The sequence below is a fragment of the Scleropages formosus genome, chromosome 12, assembly GCF_900964775.1.
Source record: "Scleropages formosus chromosome 12, fSclFor1.1, whole genome shotgun sequence".
NCBI lineage: Eukaryota > Metazoa > Chordata > Actinopteri > Osteoglossiformes > Osteoglossidae > Scleropages > Scleropages formosus.
In genome coordinates, this window is record NC_041817.1 from 12,487,957 (window position 1) to 12,510,732 (window position 22,776).

A 22,776-nucleotide genomic window follows, 5' to 3' on the forward strand; every position below is an offset into this window, starting at 1 on the left:
TGTTTCTCCACCAATAACAATAAAACAAGTGATTTTTACTATTTTGAAAATATAAATTGATCAGGTGTTGTAGTTTTGTTTTTCATTAACAGAAGAGTTGCACATCTTAGTTCAAAGTTCCATTTATTAATTCAACTTGACATTTATTTACAGATGATTGTAATATGTAATTATTTTATTCATTTCTGCAATGTCTCAGAACATTTCCATAATTTAAGCATTCACATACAAAATAAAATGTAAAACCAAAACCAAAAATACATTCCGTAGCCATGGAACCAGATAATAAGAGGGTGAGCTCTTCCGTTGAATTAAATATATGAAGGTAAAAGGGATCATCTACACTCAAACTGTGCATTTGGTCAAAACAATCACCTGTGGGATTTCTCATTCCTCAAAAATCTCATCCAGTACATAACACATGGAACATCCATATGTTAAGCCTCCAGAGTCAATACAGAACAAGACAATACCCACTACAAAGGTGGATACATCTACACTATAGTTGCTCTGAAACTAGATTAAGTCTATTGCACACTTGCTCCAAAAGTCATAATACCTACAGCACACTTACTCCTATATAATCTTTGCCATCTGTGGTTCAGACAGGTTTGATTTTAATGGGTATTATAGATTGTACATAAAGGGTCTATGCATCATGATTAATAACAGGTCAGTAATGATTTTCTTCCTTTTCTATACTGTAGCTGCAATATGGAAGACAGGAGGAAGGAAAAAAAAAAAATTGTCCCTCATGACTGGAATGTACTGTGCTATCATGTCAGGCACCAGCTAATAGACACAGACAAAATTAACATTCAGAATGAAGCAAAAGATTGACAGCACTTGGATTTCACCCTGTGTTAAACAGGTTATGAAATGTGTTTATTGCCTTTCTCATTAAATGCATCACTCCTCTGCTGCACATGTAATTTCGAAGGATATTAAAAAAAAAAAAAAAAAAAAAAAAAACTTGATTTTTCACTTTATGGGAAGACCACTGGCTAGTATGCATAAAAGCATTGTTTTGGGGGGTGTCCCGATGCCACAACCAGGGATGGGCTAGGTTACATTCAGAAAACCCACAAGGTGAAAAAAGGTCTTCCTCTAGGAGACTGTGGGGGTTCGACCCTCACAGAGATAAAATTCCCAGTTCCTGCGTAAAGAACCCATGACATTCCGGCCCAGGTCTGAAGAAACAAGCAAGACATTGTAGCAACAATTTGGTGGAAAAGCCAAGCTCCTGATTCTAGCCTTCAACGCTCTCTAGGAACTCCTGCTCCATCACCAGCTCAAGTCTGTTCAAAACCAGGTCACTGTTGGCCACTGGGTACTGGGCCATGGGCTGAGGTCCTCGGTGAATGCTGGGACACCTGAAGGAGCAGCTCAGGATGTGCAGAAAAGGCCACAGCTCAGAGATGCAGGAGATGGATCGCATCGTGAGTAGAGGGAATTCCGGTCGTTCAACATCTCCTTTGGTCTCACCTGTGCCATTTAAGTCCTGGAAAGGCATAATGCAACTTTATTACCATGAGATTACACACTTTCATCCTTTTACAAATGTACCACCGTTACCATAACAAACTATCATTGGTATGACTTCCACTGGGCTATATGTATCATGGTTTTATTGATGGGACTGGGTAGATGGGGGTGGCTCTCACTCTCACCTCAAACCTGTGGTGAAGCCCTTCTAGGATCCTAAGAATGTGGGGTTGACACTCCTGCTCCCCTTCCATCAGGCCATTCTCTGGACCACTATAGTTCTCTGTATCCACCTCAGGAACAAATGCCCAGCGGTACCTGATGGACAAACACACTCCTTTAATTGCATACCTCTTCTCTCAGTCTATACTACGTGCAGGACAAAAAGTGGTCATTAGAAAAATAATACTCCCTAGATTCTCTGTACCTTTGCGGCTGGAAGTGGGAAGAGCAGGGTTGGATTTAGGGAGGGATTGTGTGTACCAGTACTCACATCTGGAAGAGTGGCATCCTGTCAGGTGGGAAGGAAAGGGCCATATCCAGGAACTTGCAAGCTGACAAGTACATGTCCAGCTCACTCTGGAGAAACAGACGGGCAGGGCCATGCCTCCCGGGCACTCCTCGTCCCACATTGCCTCTGCCCACTGGTCTTAAACACAGAGAGAGAAAATTAATATAAAAAGTTGAGAAATAAACAGATACAGTTTGAATCACACAAAAACAAGGAATGCGTTAACTCACTTTGAAACCTCTTTGACTGCTACCAAACTCCTTTCCAGCTGAACAAATGTATGTATCTGAGACAATAAAAGGGAAAAAATATTTAAGTGACATTTAAGTAAAACTGCTCCACATTCATATAACGTTTTCCTTCAATGTCGGCTAACTTATTTGAGAAATAACCTTTGCAATGAGTGTCCTGCACATCTGAAAGAAAACCTGTCAGTACTCGCCACAAAGATGTAGTTATTCATTTACAAGTAGGACAAAGGGTGTACAGCAGTTAGAAGTGCTTGTTGCTGAAAGATTACATGAGCTTCTGCAGCAAACTGACAATCTGTAAAATATGTAAATTCTTTGAATACGTATATCTACTGAAAAATGTGAAAAATCAAAATGAATATAGGAGAGATGGCAGTAAGCAGAGTAGGCAGCAGTCATTGGGATGGGGGTCTCTAGGTGCTCTGGGTGTACTCACTAGCTCAGTGACCATGATGGGCCACAGTGAAGTGAGGTGCTGGGGGGAGATGCGCAAAAGGAGAACCCGGAAGGTTAGGAACATCTGGGCTGCTACAGAAGGAGTCTGTCCAACTCGCAGGTTCTCTGTCAAACGCTCTGTGAGGTTGAGGCAGGCAGGTGAAGAAATGAGGCAGAAGGAGACTTTTCAACCATCTGGTATCAGTCAGCAAGACTAACAGGAGCAACCTTCAGTCCAAATGGGTTTATAAAGATAAGTGGGACAGGCACAGTACCTTGGATTAGCGGTAGGTAGAGGTGGTATTGGTCCAATTCGCCGCTGAACACAGAGAAGGCCTGGCGCTTAAGTAGGAGTGCCTTCTGCTCTTGGTTGGGTAGCACCTTCAGTGAGCTGCTCTGCATGGCTAGTGAGTAGATGGAGTGGATCAAGTAAACGCACTGTTCATTTTGTGCACATCCAGCATGATCAACATGATCATATTCCATACAACAGCCATTTGCCATCCAACTTCACCAGTACACCTGATTACACAATTAAATCAGTCATCTATTTGCTTAACTACCACCATATAACTCAGTTGAAAACAACTAAACTGAAGCTGCCACACTCAGAGGGATTTCATTGTACTCACTCATTAGCTCCTTGAATACGGTCTTCTCATGAGTCAACAAATGGTCAACTATGGACTTCCAGCTAAGAAAGCAGCATAAATGTGGTCAGATGCAGTACAACTACAAAGTACAGCAGATCTGGTGTCTTTCAGTAAAACACACTTCACTTTCCCTGCATAAGTATGGCAACTACTGCTACATTGCATATTATGGTATTCGGACTTTTTAGCACAACAAAAAGGTAACTCACTTGGTAAACTAAATAAAATAACACAATAAAAAAATACACCCTGCCCTTGTTTAAAAGGCATACAAAAAAACCAATACAATGGCTTATGGAGGGGGGGGAGAAAAAAAAAAAAAAAACATTTTTAATACAACAGGCTTATTATTCAGTACAGTGCCAATTTTTCCCAGTAATGTACTAATTTTATGTTTACAATTGGTATTTTATTCACTGCTTATTATGCATTTCACTCTTCAAAGCACTCAGATGTGGCAATTTGCATAATAGAAACTACTAAAGTCTGCCTACTTCCTGTAATATTGACAGTCTCAACCAGTCACACTGATAATAAACCTAAATCACAACTAAAATAGCAGATTCAATACAAACATTTAGAAATGAGTGGTAGAAACATGTAAATGCTAAATAAAGTTATCCAAACAGCTTTGATGACATAAAGACCCTTGCTCTGTTGTAAATAAAGTGTTTCTCTTTTGGTTATGAGTCCAAAGATGACAATGACAGTCCAAAAATCATTCACCATTACCATTCCTGGACATTTCATGGCATCAGATATTTTTGTTATATAATCTTAGAAAATGTATTGATGTTATTGTCACATATAAAATTTATTTATTTTTTATTTCGGTTCATTTTTAAATTTTAATTGACATATTATTTGATCCCCCTCACAACGAGAATTTGGCAAAGAGGGTGACTTCACTGGAAAAATTAACTGTGCTAGGCGAGGGATGGGCGTACAGCAATGTTATAAAAAGACTTGGACAACGTGTATGTTGCCATCTAGGGGCCTTACTGTGGAACACAGGCAGCGTCCATGTGGAAGAAGAGGGGGTCCATGAAAAGGTCAAATGCCTCCTTCTTCCAGGCACGCTTGGTGTAGGCGTATCCACTGAGGCTACTGAGGAGTTGGGCACCGGCACAGAAACTAGGCATGTTGTAGTTACTGTCAGCAATAGGAATATCAAAGAAAACAATGTTATGACCCCTGTGATTGGCAAGTCAGCCAAAATACACCAACAAGAGCAAAAACACCAACACATGTAGAAAATACTGTGAGATTTACAAAGAACCCAACATCACATGTTCTGCAATCAGCTGTGACTGGGTCCTGAAATAAATTCAGGATGTGAAACAAAGATTCATGCTTGGGCACCCTGCAACCCTGCTTATGTGATTACCTGTGGTTTTTCAAGTAGGGGAAGACATAGTACATGATGCGTGAGATCAGGGGAACTGCCTTCTCCTTTTCATCACTGCGGTACACCATGTCCAAGAGAGGAGCCAACACCTGATACAAAACAGAAATGAACCAGTGCAGACATACAAACACATGCTCTCACACATACTCCTGCACACAAAGATGGTTTGTGTGAGAGTGAATGACAGGTATAAGAAAGGTGGTTTGAGTGTGAGGACAGCGCATAAGTGAGCCTCACCTCTGCCAACAAGCTGAGGGCCTGGACGCTGTACACAGATGGGGCTGACGAAGACACCATGGCATTGGGCTGAGCAGTCAAATCTGGGAGGAAGCAGCCAATACACAAGTGGTAATGCAAGTGATACATACAAGTTAAAAGCAGGAAACATGCAGGTGATATTTGTGTGAAATTTAGCTAATAGTGTAGCAATAAGCAAGTAAGGAATTTAGGTAGGGGACAGGCAGATGACATGGAGGCAATAAGCAAGTGATGTGATGCTTAGGTGATAAGCAGGATAATAAATAGGGCTATGATATAATTTAACTGCATGTCCAGTGACAATCTGTGATCTGTGATCCAAGAAAGAGCTGTAAGGAGCATACACATGCGGTTGGCTGAACCTCACAACTGGTTGAAACCCACCAGTTTATTTATTTACCATAGAGGTCTGGCTCATCCAGGTCATCCTCCTCCGGGCACACCTGCGGCTGGGCTTTCACCTCCAGGTTACGGCTAAGCCAGCTGGTCTGCTCCAGGGACGAGCCTGCCACACTGCCCACTGCCTCCAGGATCCGCTGGGTCACCTCCTGCAGCCAGTGCCCCAAGAGCAAACAAGGGCCTCGAGTTACCCACAAATCACCATGCCAGCAGGATGCAGTCCCACAATGTACCTTTCATTCATGTACAATCCTACCTGCAGGTCTTTGGAATATTTCTTATTGTCCAGATTAGGGAGTCTGTTAACTAAGTCATTGAGAATTCTGTGAGAGGAAAGGAAGTCAGTTTTGAGAAACAAAGAAAAGAACATTTTAAAAGCTTAAATGTGGAAAAAAACTGATAAGATGAAGAAATTAATGAAGGGGGTGAAAACCCTGCAGTACGCATGTCAGATTCTGCTCATTCTCTCCAGCTCAGTAGGGGAAGTGATGCTCACCCCAGCAGAAGGAATTGTCCAGGAGGGGCCAAGTTCATCTGGACAGACTCCTTCAGCAGGCACAGGAGGGGAGTGATATTTTCCTGGAGTGCTTGAGCACAGATGCTTGGAAACAACACAGAGTAAAACATAAGTATCCGCATATGCGTGTCAACAGCAGATTAAACTATGAACATCAAAATTTACAGAGAGTTAAGCAAATTGTTTAAATTTAAAGTAGAACAACAAATGGCAAGTGTGTAAACCATTACAATTCACATTTCCAGCAAATATACAGATTAAACTGTAAACTTTCCCATTTATATGAGTTAATATATTAAGTTCAATGCATGCAAACTGATCTTGTACCTTTGAATGAAGGTGTAGCTAAACTGAAGAAGTGGGATATCAACCAGTGTAGACTTCTGGAAAGGAGAAATGAGGAGGACTTAAACTTTGAGAGAAAAATCGATTCTGTAACTTTTTCTCTAGTTTAAAAGACTGCTTAGGTTAAAGGGCATCTTGTCTAACAAACAGGAACCTATGGAATGTATAGAACTGCTGAGCAAGAATGCCCTGTAGTGCAGATGTGTCCCTTTCCTTTAGGATAAGAAGTATCACAGAAGAGATGAAGGGCTCAACATTGGATCAGATGTGGGTGAGATAAAAGGTGTTTTTTCCCTTCCTATGGAATGGACATGATGTTTAAGAATGCTATTGGTGGGATAGTCTGGCAAACAAGTGGTGTAATGTGGCTATCAACTTTTTTCATGAAGTGTGTATGTGACTTACAAAGTATATAAACACAAGAGAAACTGCTGTAAGTCTGATGTAGGCTCCTGTGAGCGTGCAGACGGAGTCCCCGTCTCATGAAATAAAGCTGACTGTTACTCTCTCCTTCTGCTGCGATTCTTTGATTTTGCAGCCACTACAACTTGTATGCATGTGTGTGAACTTGTATGCCTGGTTTTTCATCTGTGAACATCTCTGTGTGAGATTCTGCAAATTATGTGCAAGCCTGGAAGTATTTATTAATTTGTGGTACACAGTACCGAGTCTCCCTTGATCTGGTGGGGCTTTTTCACAACTTCTTTTACGAGGTGCAGAATGGTATTGGTACGTAGGGTACTCAGGGATTTCACCAGGTCTACGATGGTCAGACGAGATTCACTGGCCACTGGTAAGACCTGCACAAGCAACAGAGGCCAAATTTTAAGAGCAGCAGTCTAAACGTTACATTGACTACAGAATTCCACTTGATCATAAAGACCATTAATAAAGCCTAAACTAGGCTCCCCTCAATAAAAAGAAGGAAAATGTAGTTTATATGACTTTTTATCTTTAAAAAAAAAAAAAAAAAAAACTGAACAACTTGTGAAGAGAACCTGTACTGGAATGAGCTTCTACTGAACTGACAAGTATTGTCAGATCATACCGTCGAGTCTGCACTTCATGTACACACCATACTCTCAGTCTACACTCTATAATGTGTCTTTTGTTCAGAAAAGTAATGACAGGACTTGCTTTATTTTTATTGCGGCCCTTCTTGCTCCTCCTGGTGTTCCATACGGCACCAACTGATGCCATAACCTGAACCCCAAAGGGTGCCATCAGTGGATCCAAAAATTCCAGCACCTTTAGTCTGAGGACCTGCAGCAAGATGGAGAAACGATAGGTATCCATCTGATCACAGCAGTTAGTAGTTCACATCTCATACACACACACACACACACACACACACACACACACATAATCCAACAATTACCTTTGCATTTCTAAAACACACAGACGTAGTGGTGTTCCGGGCTGTTTGAACAGTGTCTGAGCCTTTCCTTTGGCCTTCCTCACGCCTCACCACACTCCACAGCAGGGCCATAGTGCTGACTGCCCGTGGCATCTCCTCCAGGATGGCATTACGAGCATTTCGTAGGTCTACGGGGTCAGGGATTACAGGGGACTGCTAGATGGTATGGGAAAAGACAGGGATTAGGGTTGTTGGGCTGGAGACTGCAAATTACTCTAAAGTATCTATAAGACACCAAGCAGAAATTTACAGTGTCCAGGGTTCTCCCACCTTCCTATTGTCCAGCAGGCAGTAGTGAGTGATGGTGGTCAGGCCTTCCATTAGGGTTAGGGGGTAATCTAAGGCAATGCTCTCCCTTCTGAAGGTGACACTGCAAATATACAGCCCACTTGTTTATCAAGGACACCTCACACGCACCAACAGCATTTGTGCCCTTTTTAGTGAAGAAAAAGGCAGTGCCTGTGGACAGCTGAATAAATTAAAAGAAACAGTAACTGATAAAGGTAATTAATCAGATTAGTTAACTGTACTGCAGTACCACTCAAAAGTGTGAGTGCACTTGGTAGAAGCTAAACTTTTCAAGACAATCAGTTAAAAATTTGAGGGGGAAAACAGAAATCATCATCATCCAACATGTCTTCCCACTATTCTGCAAAGATTCCCAGAGATGCAGGACACTTACAACAGTTTCTTTGCTTTTACTCTTACATTTACATTTGTTCATTTAGTTGATGCTGTTTTCCAAAGCAACTTACAGTATTAAGTTATTTACAATGATTTACTCATTTATATAGCTGGGTAATTTTACTGGAGCAATTTAAGGTAAGAACCTTGCTCAAGGGTACTACAAGCAGAGGCGAGAACCAAACCTGCAACCTTTGGGTCCAAAAGCAGAAGGTCTAACCACTACACTCCAGTTCATCCCATACAAGCATTTTCCTGGGTACCGAGGTGCATTCACACTTCTGACAGGTACTGTGTAGAATGGGGGTATCAGTGTTTGTGTGTCATCCTGGTAACATAACATGAGGCACCCACCTGTGGGAGGCCCTGTCGACCTCATGCTCATACTGCCGCACCAGCTCATCCAAGTTCTTGCAGATCTGGGCAATGAATGGGGCAACAATAACAGCCAGGGAGCGGCCAAGGTAAGGCAGAGAAGAACAAATCATTGACACCCAGGGTGGGTGCATTGCGTACCCATAGCGTGGCAGCAGGGCAGAGGCTGCGGCAGAGACAAACATGCCTTGGGCCGTGATGGGCTGCGCGGGTATGTACTGTTGTGCACGAATGGACTGCTGGTACTGTTGGGCAGTTTGCCATTCACGGGCCAGCGGGGAGGTGCCGCCGGCAGTTGTGCCCTTCTCCACACCTCCTTCAGCGTATGCATGGTGCTCCAGTACCACCAGTACCTGCAGCAGTTTCAGCAGCTCCACCTGTAGGGCTTGCTCACTGCAGCCAGCGTCTCGGCTCTGCTCAATCATTCGCTCCTCAGACAGCCCATCTGTGACATCCATCGACAGCTGGGCCTCCTTGTCCTTCTCAATGCCAGGCCGCTGGCTGACATGCATGGAGGTAGATAATGAGAGCAGGACATAGCGCTGCAACCCACTGCTTGACAGCAGCTGGCAGACAAGGTCCAGGCTGCGCCGTTCGTGGTCCCGAACAGGGCCAATCAGCTGACCGAGCAGGCATGTCAACACCTCCACACTCGTCACCTTGACTTGGAGATTCCCCCGCACCTCCAGCGCACCCACTTGCAAGTAGCGAGGATAGTGTGAGCGCAGAAAGCTGAGGCAAACACTAACAAGTAGTTCAATCAGCAGACATTGGGGCCCTGACTCCATGGACTGGGGCTGCCAGCGCCCATAGAAACTGCGGCCCTCCAGTGATTCTTGATGACGTTGTAGCAGATTTTGGACCAGTCCAAGATGGGCAGCACTGCCTGTATCCAGTGTTGTAGTAGACACAGCCTCGACAAATGGCTGACCATTTGTCCGAATGAGGCTCTCCAGCGCACCAAAGGCATGGAGGATGCGGGCGTGGTTGTAAGGTTGGAGGTACAGGAGTGTGTGCCTGTAGAGAGCATCTACTGCCTCTCGTCGCTCTTGTAGCTGCTTCAGGTGCCGCAGTCGTGCCATGGCAGCCAGCTCTTCTTCCTCCTCCTCACTGGACAGTGACTCAGAAGCCTGTGTCCGCTCTGAGTCAACTCGCTGCAAGTAGGGAGCAGAGCCCGAACCAGAGTCCTCTGTGGAGAGCTGAGCACCGCTGGTATCTGCTGACTCAGTGTGCTCACTTTCCTCTTGCTCTTCCTCCATAGCATCCTGCCTTGATTCTTCATCTTCTCCCTCAGTATCCTCGCTCCACCTTCTGCCCTCCTCAGGTAGCTCTGGCACATTCACCATCTCTGGCACATGCTCAAGGTCTGCCCACAGTACTTCACGGTCTACCACAGCCAGCCAGCTCAACAGAGTGTCCTCAGACAGGCTCTCCATTGCAATGCCATTCAGAGAAGTCTCAGCATTATGAGATATTGCACGGTCCTTCCATTTAAACATCTTAAGATGGCCTATGGAAGGAAAAAAAACTATGAATGAAACTCTGAAACTAAGAATTCATGATATCTGATTTAGCTAGATTGAGTGAAATAGTGCCAGTGACACTTTCAAGGCGGCTGAACTACAATTTTAGTGTTGGTGTTTTACTTAATCTTAACACAGGGGTCCTGATACTTGTATTGCAGACAACTGCAGCTTAAACAGAAGCTGCTGAGGAGCCACCCTCACCTCCAGCCAGATTCTGCATGAGGCACTGAATAGAGCAGCGCTGAGTCTCAGGGTGAAGCAGTAGCAGAAGAATGGGTTCTAGAATTCGAGCGACATCATTGAGGGAGAGAGCCCGGATGAGCCAGCTCTGCCCAGCAGTTCTCACAGACCCATCTGGACTGTTGAGACAGTCCAGAACCACAAAAAGTGATCTGCAATGTAGACACATTGCTAAGTTAATGTGAGCGCCCTCCTCAGGTCAGGAAAAGATGAGTACAGAAGTAGTAACAGCCACACGTGTTTATCACCTGTCAAAGGAACGGTTCAAGGACACAGATCTGTTGTTCTGTATCTCCCGGGTCAGGTGCCACAGTACAGAGAACCTGTGTAGAGCTTCAAGTTGTACCACCTACAACAAAAAGTTACTGTTTATTGTTTGTCTGAGAACATAATACCCATGGTCTGGCTAATGATTATAGACTGTGGTGTGTTGGGCTCACACCTTCTCTCGATGCTGCAGTGCCAGGCAGACAATGTCTTCACAGACTGAGGCTGTGGGTGCTAGGCAGTGAAGCCGATAGAAGAGCTCCACACAAGTGACATGAAGCTCCCCTCTCTCTGAGTCCAACTGCCCCCATAGTACCTGTGCCAACCTCTGACAGAATAGACATGGAAGGTGATAATTTTGTCAGAAATTAAATACCATTCCACAGGAGTAATCCCAAAACAACCATCCACATTTACTTTACACATATCTATAGCTGAGATTTAGCAATGGAAAAAACTTGCAAGACTGAAAACAACTTAGAGCATTCATCCACTCCAGTGAATATGTATTCCTGTAAAACTACATGAAAGGTTCTGACAAACTACAGCACTCGATGGGTGACTTTGTCTGTGTGCTGTAGTACCTGGTAAAAGTCTGTGTATTCTTCAATGGCCTTGAAGACCCTGGGGTAAATGGGTGGAATAGTGAGCATCTGCAGTTGTCCGCTGAACGGATTGCTATCAGAGCTCTTATAGCGCCGGTTCTTGTCCTCGATAACCAGGGCCAAGGAATGGGAGTGGTTCAACAGCTCCAGAACGGATGAGATGGCTACATGTTGGATGTGGTTGTCCTTCGACAGACAGCATAGGGTCATCAAAGACCTCAACCACACAGGAAGACTGTGCTTATCATTTCCTGTTGGAAAAACAAAGACAACATATGTTAAACAGCATTCTGTCAGTGTACAATCTACTGATGCTCTGAAGAAGGCAACCTTCAGATCATCACACTTACCTGCATTATGGAAAAGTGCAGTATTCAGAGTTTCTCTCTCATCCTCTAGCAGGTAAACAGGGAAGGTACTACACTCCAAAAGCAGGTGACAGATGGCGGTGAAGGCCTGTCGACAAGCCTCGGAAATATCTGACCTATCCCTTGACTTGTAGCCTGCCCCCCAGTGCAGCTGGCCTTCTCCTGTGCCCTTTCCACCTTTCCTGTGCGAAGGGAAGGAAAAGTCTGCCAGTTGCTGCAACTTCTGTTTGTTGGGAGTGAAGAACTCTGTCAGCTTCTCTCTGAACTGCCCTAGCTCACGGCTCCCTCTCTGTCTCGCCAAGGCCCTAGTACCAAGGCCAGTTGCATAAGTGCTGGTATCAATGGCTTCCTGCTGCTTTTTCTCCTCACACACTGGACAGAGCAGAAACCTGTATGAAGAAATAAAGAAAAAAAAAAAACACACTTTTATACAGGAACAAAAGAAAAGTTCAGAGAAAATGAAGAATTAAAACACTGTAGAGCTGTACAACCCTGGTTTGGCACACAGCACTTGCCCTACCTGCTGATGAAAGAGTCCAGGATGTCCAGCATGCTGTGTGTCATGTCTTCCACAATGCCTCCCTTTCTCCATACATCGCCCCTCCCAGGACACACCCCTGTCTCCAGTCCCATCCTTTCTCGGGACAGATGTTGCTCAGAAGTAGACGTACTGAGGCCGAGCCCACTGTCCTCAGAGCGCACAGTGGGAATTGCTGCATCTGCAAGCCCCGTGTCCAGCTCTGCCTCTCCATCCAGCTCCCCTATCTCAGACTCCACGTCTTCCTCTCTGCTGTCTTTATCACCTCTGTCATCTTCTCCATGTGCTCCATCTCCCTGAATGGCTCCTTGATTCTCCTTAGCCTGTAATAAGGACAACACAGCATGAGGTCAAAAAGACAAAGGGGTAGGCTGGGAGAGTGGCCAGGTGTTTGTATAGCACATACAACCAGTATCATGCTTCATTCAGTAAGTGATCAAAAAAATCAGAACAGAAAGAAAGGAAAATGTCAATGAAGTCAGCTTGCTGCCATGTCCACCACTGCTCTAACCTCATCCTTGTGTGTCTGTGATTCTGCCTCCATATCCATGTAGGCCACAGGCATCTGGATCTTACTGAGCACCCTGAAGCAGGCACGCAGTGCCTGCGTGAGCTCAGACAGGCTGATCTCTCCTAGCTGACCCCGGAGCGCCTGCAGCATGCTGCCCAGCATTTGTGGCAGGTATTCTGTTTGGATCTCAGTGTATAGCTCCTGGGTAGAGAGGAAACCAAGTACAATGGGGACTACGTTTGAATCTCACAGACACTGACAAGCCAACCAGGAGCTTAGTCAGGATAGTAATGGCTGCCTACCAGAGGGATGACATCCAGCAGGAACATGATCAGAGTAGATATCTCAGAAACAGAGGGTGGGGCACATCTGTCCTCCAGCACAGTGGATGTAGGGTGCCCTGAGGATCCCTTGCTAACATGTGACAAACACCTTGTCATCAGCTGGGGCTCCCATATAGATGGCAAAGCTGTCCTAGTGGCAGGATGCTTTATTGCTTCATTTCAATACTTTATTGCATTCAGAAGTTAGGAATCACCCAGACATTTTCATGTTTTTGAAAGAATTCGTACTTTACCAAGGTATTATTAAATTGATTTACAAATACAGTATAGTCAAGACATCATTACTAATATTGCAAATGGTTATTACTGCTTGAAGTTACTGACTTATAAATTTATTTTCACATATCACTGCAAAGCCCCATTTTCAGCAGTAATTACTCCAGTGTCTCACTGGTAAAGGCTAATGGTAAATGCTAATTTGTAATTGTGTTAGCACAGCTGACACCCATTATTCTATTCAGGAAAGTAATTAAATTGTCCTTCCTTGGGTTGCAAATTACTGGCACTTCTAAAGTTAATTTCTGGGTTGTGTATATGACATTATTTAGTTGCTTATCCAAAGTGACTCCTGTACTTTACTTAAAGGTGTAACAGTGTAAAACACTGGTTAGAATGGGAGTTCTTTAATCAGAAGCCCATTCCCTAGGAAAAGGAAACAGGAAGCTTTCTTACCTGAGACAGGCCCAGAAACACCTGGTCATGTAGTTCCACACGTAGTCACTGTTCAGCGAGCTGATGAGCATGTTTGCCGTTTTGATGATCTCGGATGCATTCTTGCTCTCTTTGACTTTACTGCGTGGTAAAAGGAGAAACTTCTTGAGATGGAAGCTGGTATCTGTGTCACCTGCAGCACCTTCCACTCGAAAGGCGTTTGTTTGTAAAGGAATGAACCCATTGCTGTCACCTGTTTATTTTGGCCCAACTAAGTCTTTACTTTCCTGTCTGTAACATCCTGGGCTTTCCAGGAATCACAAGCACAGTGCACTTACTGAGTGCTCTTCCAAATCACACCTCCACTAGTGAGTTGCTGGCACACACTGCAATTTATACACTGCTGCGAGTATGGACACTTGAGAAAGAAAAAAAACAGTACTCTCCCCCACACTGAAGGTTACACCATTGCTAGAGTACAGAGAGCTTCAGTTTGCACACTGCATGTTGCACCATAGGTCACACACAGTGCTAGGATAAGCAGTGCAGCTCACACAGAGCTGTGCTGGTCACCTGAGGAGTATTGCTTATCTTTTCTAGTGACAGAAATGGACCACTCAGCTTGAGGTGTCTTTGAAACAGGTTATTGTTTTTCAGTCAAGTAGAAACCTGAAGAGACTTCTTTAATGAATTCGCACCAACCAGATCACTTTAGTAAAAGTCAAATCTGATCAGGTCACTTAAGCACAGGTCAGATCATACCATGTCTGATGGGAGAAAAGCTCTAGTGATATAAGGTGTAACTGCTGGGAGGGTTCACCCAGCTGCCCAGTGCACAGCAGGCAACCTGCTCAGCACCTCACCTGGCCAACTGGTTTGTGATGAGGCTGGAGCCCAAAGTAGTCTCCTCCCCCAGCATCTCGCTGACATAGCTATATAGAGCCCTAATGACCTCCAACATCAGGTCCCCAGTCAATTTCGGGCCTGTGGCACAGAAAGTAAACACATGCATGTACAAACACCATATACAAACACACAATTTAACACACAGATGTACAGATCTCCAGGTTATACCATACTTGGCATTTTGGAACAATTTAATACCAATCTCTGGCTTGTCTAGCAAGCTGAGGATGATGCGGAAAGGTCTGAGGTATGCCGTGAGAGTCTCTGGTTCAGACTGCATGGTCTTCAGCCTCAGGATGTCGACGACGGCCTTTCAGCACAACAAAATAAGATGTAATTGTCTAAACACCATGTACCTAGTGAAGTATTCTGTCCTATATCGTGAAGGTCCCTAGTTCAAGTCCTAGGAGATACTGAAGCACTTTTGAAAAAGGACCTTAACGTGATGTGGGTATTCTGTATTCTATTAAAATGCACATCTAAATGATCTAATTAAGCAAAGCAGTGACTTCTTTGGCACAGAATGAATTAATATTCAAGGTTAAAGGGTCAGCACTGCAGTCAGAACACGTTTATGACCACAACTGACCTGTAGCAGCAGTTCCCTGGAATAGTGGTCAAAGTAGAAAGCCATGTGCTCCTCCAAAGTAGAGGACATGTTTGGATCCGGTGCCAACATGCTCCCCTTGGAATCTGTGCCTGAAAGAGCAACATACATTAACATACACAAAGACACACACACACACACACACACACACACACACACACACAGCTGTGGTGTACCTTGCAACCAAGCGTATAGTCTCCTGTTCAGTGACATGTCCCTCCTAAGCAAGGTCAGAGAGGCGGCGCACACAAGGGAGATCACGTCATCCCGGGACAAGGGAATGCTGGCTTCAGTTGGATCCTATGTGATGCAAGAGTGAAGGACTGACTCACTAAGAAAATCCAGTCACAGCCCAAAAACCACTGAGGCCCACCAGTTGACAGCCCAGACAGCCAAGACACCCCCATTTCTCTGACAAAGCCGTGAAATCTCAACAGCTAACAAGTACGACTAATAATAAGGATTTGGGAGAGGAAGAAAGACAAACATGAAAACAGGATGAGATGGAGAAACACTCACTAAACAGGTACAGAAGGGGAAGAAGAAGAGAAGAATCTCCAGCATGTTCCTCTGCACCAGCACATTGGAGTCCTGTAGTGACAGGCAGATGGATTTCAACTGGAAAAAAGGAAGGAAGAGAAATAGAGGAACATGTGGTCACAGTATAATGGGTCATCCACTGACACAGCCCTGTATACAATGTACTAGAAAAACACATAGCTCCCCTACATAGCTAAATAGGATGTACCATTTTTGCTGGATGAAAACTGAGGAATAATGGAGCAGAATTCCATACAAACTTCGAAAATCCACACACACTCACCACTAGCTTATGGTCAGAGCCAAGCATGTGTCTCTGCTCGCGGCCAGTGGCCATTCTGTCGAAGTGTGTGACAATGAAGTGGGAGGCAGGAAGACGAACCAGAGGGCTGACTAGTACACTGCCCCACAGCGCTCCATAGAATACACACTGTCCAACCTGCTGGGACAGCTTCAGCAGCAAGGCATCTGTCCTGGTATAGAGCACACGGGCGTAAAAGTGAGGGTCAGCATAGCTCTGTCACTGTGTGTTACAAATGAAGTACTGTGCCGTGTTGTGGATATCTGGGCATAAGATATATTGTTCCATCTGAAAGTATGCAGTTTTGTGTTAGTGGCATCTGTGGCTTACCTGTCATACACCTCCAGCCCCTCCTCCAGCCCAGGAAGCAGGCCCATGACAAAGGCTTGTAGACTAGGCAAGAGGGCTCGTTGTAGAGGCAGGTAGTAACGCTCATAGAGCATCAACAGTACTGGCTTCACAGACATGGCTGCATGGCCCAGGAGGGGGAACAGCCCAGAACTACAGGAGACACAAACTGGTCAGGCATGTTGCCTGTGCAGGACATCTGTTGCATCAATGTAACACCCATCCAGTTCCCATATGGATGAATGGAAGTACCTAGAAGCTATGACTGTTTTAAAAAACATTGCTCATAATTTGCAGGCCATATTGGCCATTGTACCTGTAGATGAAGAGATCCTTGGCAAGCCATTTGGTGCCAATGATCTTGAAGATGACCTCATAGGTCTCAAGAGCCTTAAGGTGTACACCGCTGGGCAGTGCTGGGTGCAGGCACTGGGCTAAACGTTTGCCGATGATCAGCCGCCGGGGAAGTAGGGAATACTTCAGGTTGCTCTGAAGAGCCTGAAACAACAGTCAGAAGATGAAGCAATGTACAAGCAAGCCACATGAGAACAACAAGAAGCACCAAGAAACACAGACACAGAAAGACCCAGAGATAGAGAAAAACACTGACCGTTCTAAATTGTTCAACTTGATAAGAAAGACAGATGAAGAAGTCAAATTCCCCAGAACAAACACAGGGAGTCTTACTTTGTTGAGCTTGCCCAGAGAGGAGATGAGGTCAGCCCATTCACTGGAGGACTCAAAGTTGCGGAGCGCCTTTTCAATGACAGCTGAGTAGCTCCGATACCGGTAGTCATTCTGCAGCTCTTGTTCCTCAGGATCCATTTTGCTTCAGTACAGTCCCAGCATGTTTTTCATCAATCAGAGGCTGAAAAAATACACAAAAACAGCAAACCACATCCCAAATAGGTGTAAATTCTTCTCCTTCGTACTGGTATCTTTTCAGCACCGAACAAGGGCTGTCTGAAGATCTCTGTCCTCTAATTCAAGGGCCCTTGACATTGTACAAGAGAGGTCTCGGACAATGACATAATCCAGGTGAGCATCTCACACACCAACAAAGTAGATATATTTAGTTTTTCCATCTGGAATAACGCAGGAGGAATGCACAATTACTTAAAAGCAAATAGAGAATTCCTGTCACATCACAACCCACAAACACTACCACATAACACAACAGCTCAGTTTATCTGGGAGTGTTCTGCTGATGTGACAGATGAGCTCTGACTAGCAGACTGCAGACTGTCTGTTTTAGAGGGTAGCTTTTAGAATACAAAGCAGTAGTCAGATCATGGGTTACCATGTCAATGCATCCTAAAACTGTTACACAAGGTGAAACAGAACACCTTCAGGTCTTACTGTTTTTATCACAAAACTCAACACAATAATACAACCTCTCAGACAAAGTTTTAGCGTAAAAGTAAAGCACAACTAACAGTATTTAATTTGATCTTCATAAGCCCGGGAAATCTTCTGCTCCCTCAATGGCAAGGAAATGCTCAATTCACCTTCTGCAACTGTTCTGATCATAGCAAAACAGATGCTGAATAACTAACTAGCCAAATTATTGGATCAGAGGCTGGTGTTTAATGGCAAACACAGGAATGGCCAAATGGCAGAAGAAACCGATTGCATTTTGTATTAAATGTAAAAATACTGAAGAAAATGCATCTGAATGGTATCCATAAGGTGCTGAATGAACAGACCACAATGTAATCCATGCAAAGAGGTAGAGCAACACAGGGATGACAGACTAATGGGGTCACGTGGACAGGAATGTGTGTGTGTGCGTGACATGAGCATGACAGGTCCATCAGCCAGACTCCCAGCCACATTAATATCCATCAGTGTTTTTATCCCACCAAGTCAACCCTCCCCTTCCAGAAACAACACAAACAATTTGCAGCCAGACAATCCAACACTAATAGCAATCTATAAAGAGTGCACTCAATGTGAGTTGACAAAAATATGTTGTTACTGAAAGCACATTACATACCATTTGTTATTTATGATGATTGCCTAAGGCAAATAAATACAAGATCTCCTCACCTGAGTATTTCTACAAAATATAACACAAACACTACTTTATTTTGCATTAGAATTTATCAGTGAAACTCCATGTTCACCACAGCTAAAATAACCCACTTATGTGAAACACATGCTGACAGTTCATTGATATGCTCTGATAGCAAAAACTATTTTAAAAAAGCAACTCAACTACATAACTCATATTTTTACTGTCAAATGTCATATGAGCAAAAGAAGGTAACTGATAATTGCAAGGAAACATCAACTGAGCTCATGGTTAAGAACCTATAAGAGGAGAAACCCAGTAAGGGTATGATATTTGGCAGGACCAGGATGGCACAGGTGGTGCTCAGATCCAGACCTGAAAAGTGCTGCCGCTGTGCACTAGCAGAGCATGGTGACAACAACATGTCTGCCACCCTGGGTGCACTTGGAAGTCTATCAGTCAGAAAATGTAGCAACACAGGTGACAGCAAAACTCCCTGTTCCTAACTGTGTACTTAGAGGGTGGGAGGCCATGCTTCCTCGTACACTGAGCACCTGATCTGCAGGAGTGTGCTCCGAGTTAACTAAAGGATACTGCAAAGGCTTCCATGGCTGACAGCAGCATGAAGTCACGCAGAACCATCATTTACAAACCCACAGATGTTAAACAGATGACATAAGCACAGTTACTGCAACGGGGTTATTTTAACAAAACAAGCTTTAAGAACTCATGAGAAAACAATCATGAGTGCATTGATGGTGTATATGTGCTTTGTACCACTTGAAAATGCTCTGTCACCATTTTTTCTCTGTAATGACAGATACACACTAATCAGAGAGCAAATTGCCGGACAAGCTTTGCAGCTGACACAATGCTGCTGCACAAGTTTGTTTGACCTGCTGAAGTGTTCCCATATATTCCCCCCTCGTGTGTCTGCACTGGCTTCCTATAGCTGCCTGGATCAAATTCAAGACTCCCATTACAACCTACAAAACCATTAATGGATGTGCTCCCCAGTATCTACAAGACCTTATCACTTGCTACACCCCAACCAGGCTGCTATGCTCCTCCACCTCAGCCTGCTTGGTGCACAAGAGAGCCAAAATCAAAAGCAAGGTTTTGGTTTTTGCTCTGATGTGGTGGACTGTCCTCTCCCTCTCACTTGGAACTGCTGAATCTGTCTCCGCATTCAAGAGGTTCTCAAAACTCACCTCTTCCGGACTCACTTCTCCCACGATCTCCCAAGTGCCTGATAAATGCCAGGAAATTTGTTTTTTGTTTAATCATTTTTAATAAATTTAATAACTGAAAAAGCCTACATGCAGGTACTCGTGTAGTGTATACAGTACTGGTTCATAGGGTGGGATGTGACAAAATTGACTATATGCAAAAATAACATGTCTGCATCCAAATATTTCCTTCTGTTCTTCTGATGCAATGCTTTTTTTTTTTTTTTTTTTTTTAAATTGCTCTCGGAGATGTACGTAACTTCTGAGAAAAGCGCTTGCTAAATGAATAAATGTAAATTTACTTCACATTTAATCAGATCAACAAGTTGCTATATCCCTGCAAATGATAAACTGTCTTGCAGTCGTTTGGGTCCAGAGTCCATCTCACGATCATCTCTTTATAACATCATCAGCCAACAATCCTTCATCTCCGGCAATCATCCTCCCTTGAAAACACATAGAAATACACACACACTGACTAGTTAACATTCAGCATCACACAGCAATACTCAGACACACACTGACCAACACTCACCGATGACAGACTAGCCCACAGCGTACCCAAGCTTAGCGGCCTGTGCTTTTGAGATAGTTTATGGACCACCGCGACCCTGCATTAGAAAGGTGTTAGAGAACAGTAAATGAATGAAACAATAAATGATGATAGTAAACTGAGGTAAAACTGACAACAGTAAAACCAATGGCAAATGAAGTTAACCCGATGGTAGACAGGTTTTCTGATGTATATGATGTAAATACAGTTGATGATACCTTGAGGTAAAACAAATGGAAACCAGCAGAAAAAAAATAATGCCAAACTGAGGTAAAACTGATAGCAGACCGAGGTATAACTGAGATTGGCTTCTGGTACAAACAGCGGTGAACTAAAATAACACCGATGGTGGCTTGCGGTAAAACTAATGGTAGAACAAGGTAAAAGTGACAGTAGATGGAGGTAAGCCTGATGAAGGATCGAGTTAATACGAACTAATGGCGGAATGAGGTAAAACTTATGCTTGACTGAGGTAATTCTCATTGAGGATTTAGGTAAAACTGACCAATGGTGGAGTGAGGTAATCCTAATGAGGACTGAGGTAAAACTCACAGAGGACAGAGAAAAGATGGTGGAGTGAGGTAATACTAATGGAGGACTGAGGGAACAGATGGTGGAGTGAGGTAATCGGAAGACTGAAGTAAAACTGATGCTGGACTGCACTAAAACTAAAGCCTGGTAGCCTGAGGTAAAAACTCGGAGAAAGAAAGTAAAACTCATAGCAGAGAGTAATATAAAACCAGTAAACATGTAAAGCCCACAGTAAACGAAGTAAAGCTGAGGGTAGACTAAAGATGAGACTGGGTCCTTCCTGCCAGTTCTCAATACCGCGTTAACATTTTTCATTCGCGTCATTAGCAGCTCGTGATGCTGGGTGGGAACCTCGTTTTCCCCACTTAGCAAAAAAAAGCCCCAGCAGCGCAGTGTTCAGCCCTCGAGCTCATCTCTCAGCCTGACAAAAAGCGCTTCTTACGTGCGTGGGCTGGTACACATACAGTACGGCGCTCTTTTTACAATGGAGAGCAGCGATATCATATGGTGTTTCCCAGCGACTGAAATTCTGCGAAGTAACAACTTGTCAGGTATTTTTCGGGACGAAAACAGCAGCAATTGCAGCCAGCGGGGGGTCACGCCACCCCTCCCTCGACGTCGTCACGCCTACACGACTCTGTGCTTACAACTAGTGACTGAAATCGCAGCAGGAGAATGTCATTTTAAGGATATTGCCTTAAATGTCTTGCGGCATAATGATGTTTAACCGCGCCGTTGCAAAAATTATTTCGTACAAAGGAATAAACACGATACCGGTCGTCGGAATGTAAATCAGACAAACACACACACAGCCTTCCTAACGTCGTCGCCATACGCAAAGTCAGAATTTGCATTGCCAGCGTAATGCGTTCAGATAGAGAACCCATCGAAGATACGGGAGCATAAAATAAAAGCGTAGGTACAGAAAATAAAACGGTGGCGATGTGACATGGAGAAGAAGAATAGATGCAGTATGAATGACTCACCTCTTCTTGCGAAAAGCCCACACTCACCCGTGTCTGTGCGGGGTGTTGTTCGCGGCGATGTAAAAATAAATATCACTGACTGAAAACCTGGGTAAACCGTCCGCGCACGATCACAAAAATAAAACAGCCTCCTGTTAAACAAGCTGGAAACCACAAATTAAACCTTTAATTTAAACACGGTTTATCCAAACACTTGTCCGGCAGAGTCGGATGACTTGTAGGACGGGCTGGGGAGCCGCGGCTCAGCTGACAGTCGAGCGCTGGCTCAGCCTACAAACACACACTTCCTGGAGGTAAAACACGGGTAGGGACTGTTTCACCAGCACATCGCTCCTCGGCTTCACCGGTCGTTTGAGAAGTACGAATTTATTTGGTGTTACACCGATCAGCAAACGAGTCGCTCAGGGCAAACGGCGGTGTCGCGCGCTCGCTCGCAGCACGTGCACAAATGACGCGGAGGAGCGCTGTCTTCCTCTAGGTGTTGGTACGCTCCCGGATCTGCTCTGTTTACAAAGGCCGCGCTTGTCTCTCACACACACACACTGTGCGTCTGCTCTGTTCTCCTCCCTCTCACTATTGATCTCACCTCGACTCCAGTAGGGACTTCCGGCCCAGGCAGAGCTATCAGACAACCGGGAGCAGTCAGTGCGATCATCTCAAAGGAAGAGTGGGCCATCAGTGCTCAGCACCCTCACCCCACGCTCTTGTGAGAAAGTCTGAAAAATAAACGTTTCATGCATTCTTTGCTCCGTTTCCCTGTAAAATACAGAGTTTTCCACTCTATAACTTAATTCTTACACAACCCTTTGCCATTTTCTCACTCACTAGTGTGTTGCATTCCTTTGTCATAGAATTCACTTCAACATCTCATTGATTGTGAATTCAAATATAGGGAAATGCACCAGTTTGAAAAAGCAGAACATTTCATTATTACACAAAACTCTAGTCTACATGCAGAACATTTTGCTGAGAG

The 22,776-nt window shown here is 44.3% G+C and overlaps 1 protein-coding gene across 2 annotated transcripts; it reads right to left on the bottom strand.

Moving 5' to 3' along the window:
* Positions 1-271: 271 nt before the first annotated feature.
* Positions 272-22,299, bottom strand: dop1b (DOP1 leucine zipper like protein B). 2 transcript variants are annotated; one of them, XM_018759028.2, is made up of 38 exons: positions 21,804-22,299; positions 17,178-17,358; positions 16,807-16,988; positions 16,473-16,643; positions 16,125-16,314; positions 15,821-15,919; positions 15,478-15,601; positions 15,284-15,393; positions 14,893-15,004; positions 14,652-14,772; positions 13,810-13,929; positions 13,096-13,207; positions 12,794-12,994; positions 12,265-12,605; positions 11,727-12,133; positions 11,356-11,627; positions 10,947-11,099; positions 10,753-10,853; positions 10,466-10,656; positions 8,718-10,248; positions 7,950-8,049; positions 7,641-7,832; positions 7,400-7,525; positions 6,928-7,062; positions 6,245-6,300; positions 5,897-6,001; positions 5,657-5,723; positions 5,402-5,549; positions 4,981-5,063; positions 4,723-4,832; positions 4,338-4,487; positions 3,315-3,376; positions 2,958-3,086; positions 2,684-2,820; positions 2,227-2,282; positions 1,979-2,134; positions 1,671-1,803; positions 272-1,501 (listed from the first exon to the last, which is right to left on the bottom strand). In XM_018759028.2, the coding sequence occupies exons 2-38, from the start codon at positions 17,313-17,315 to the stop codon at positions 1,250-1,252; spliced, it is 6,873 nt and encodes a 2,290-aa protein (XP_018614544.2). In that variant the 5' UTR covers positions 17,316-17,358; positions 21,804-22,299; the 3' UTR covers positions 272-1,249. The 2 variants fall into 2 exon arrangements, with proteins under 2 accessions (XP_018614544.2, XP_018614535.2); XM_018759019.2 differs by having other exon boundaries at positions 7,641-7,835.
* Between the last annotated feature and the right edge of the window lie 477 nt (positions 22,300-22,776).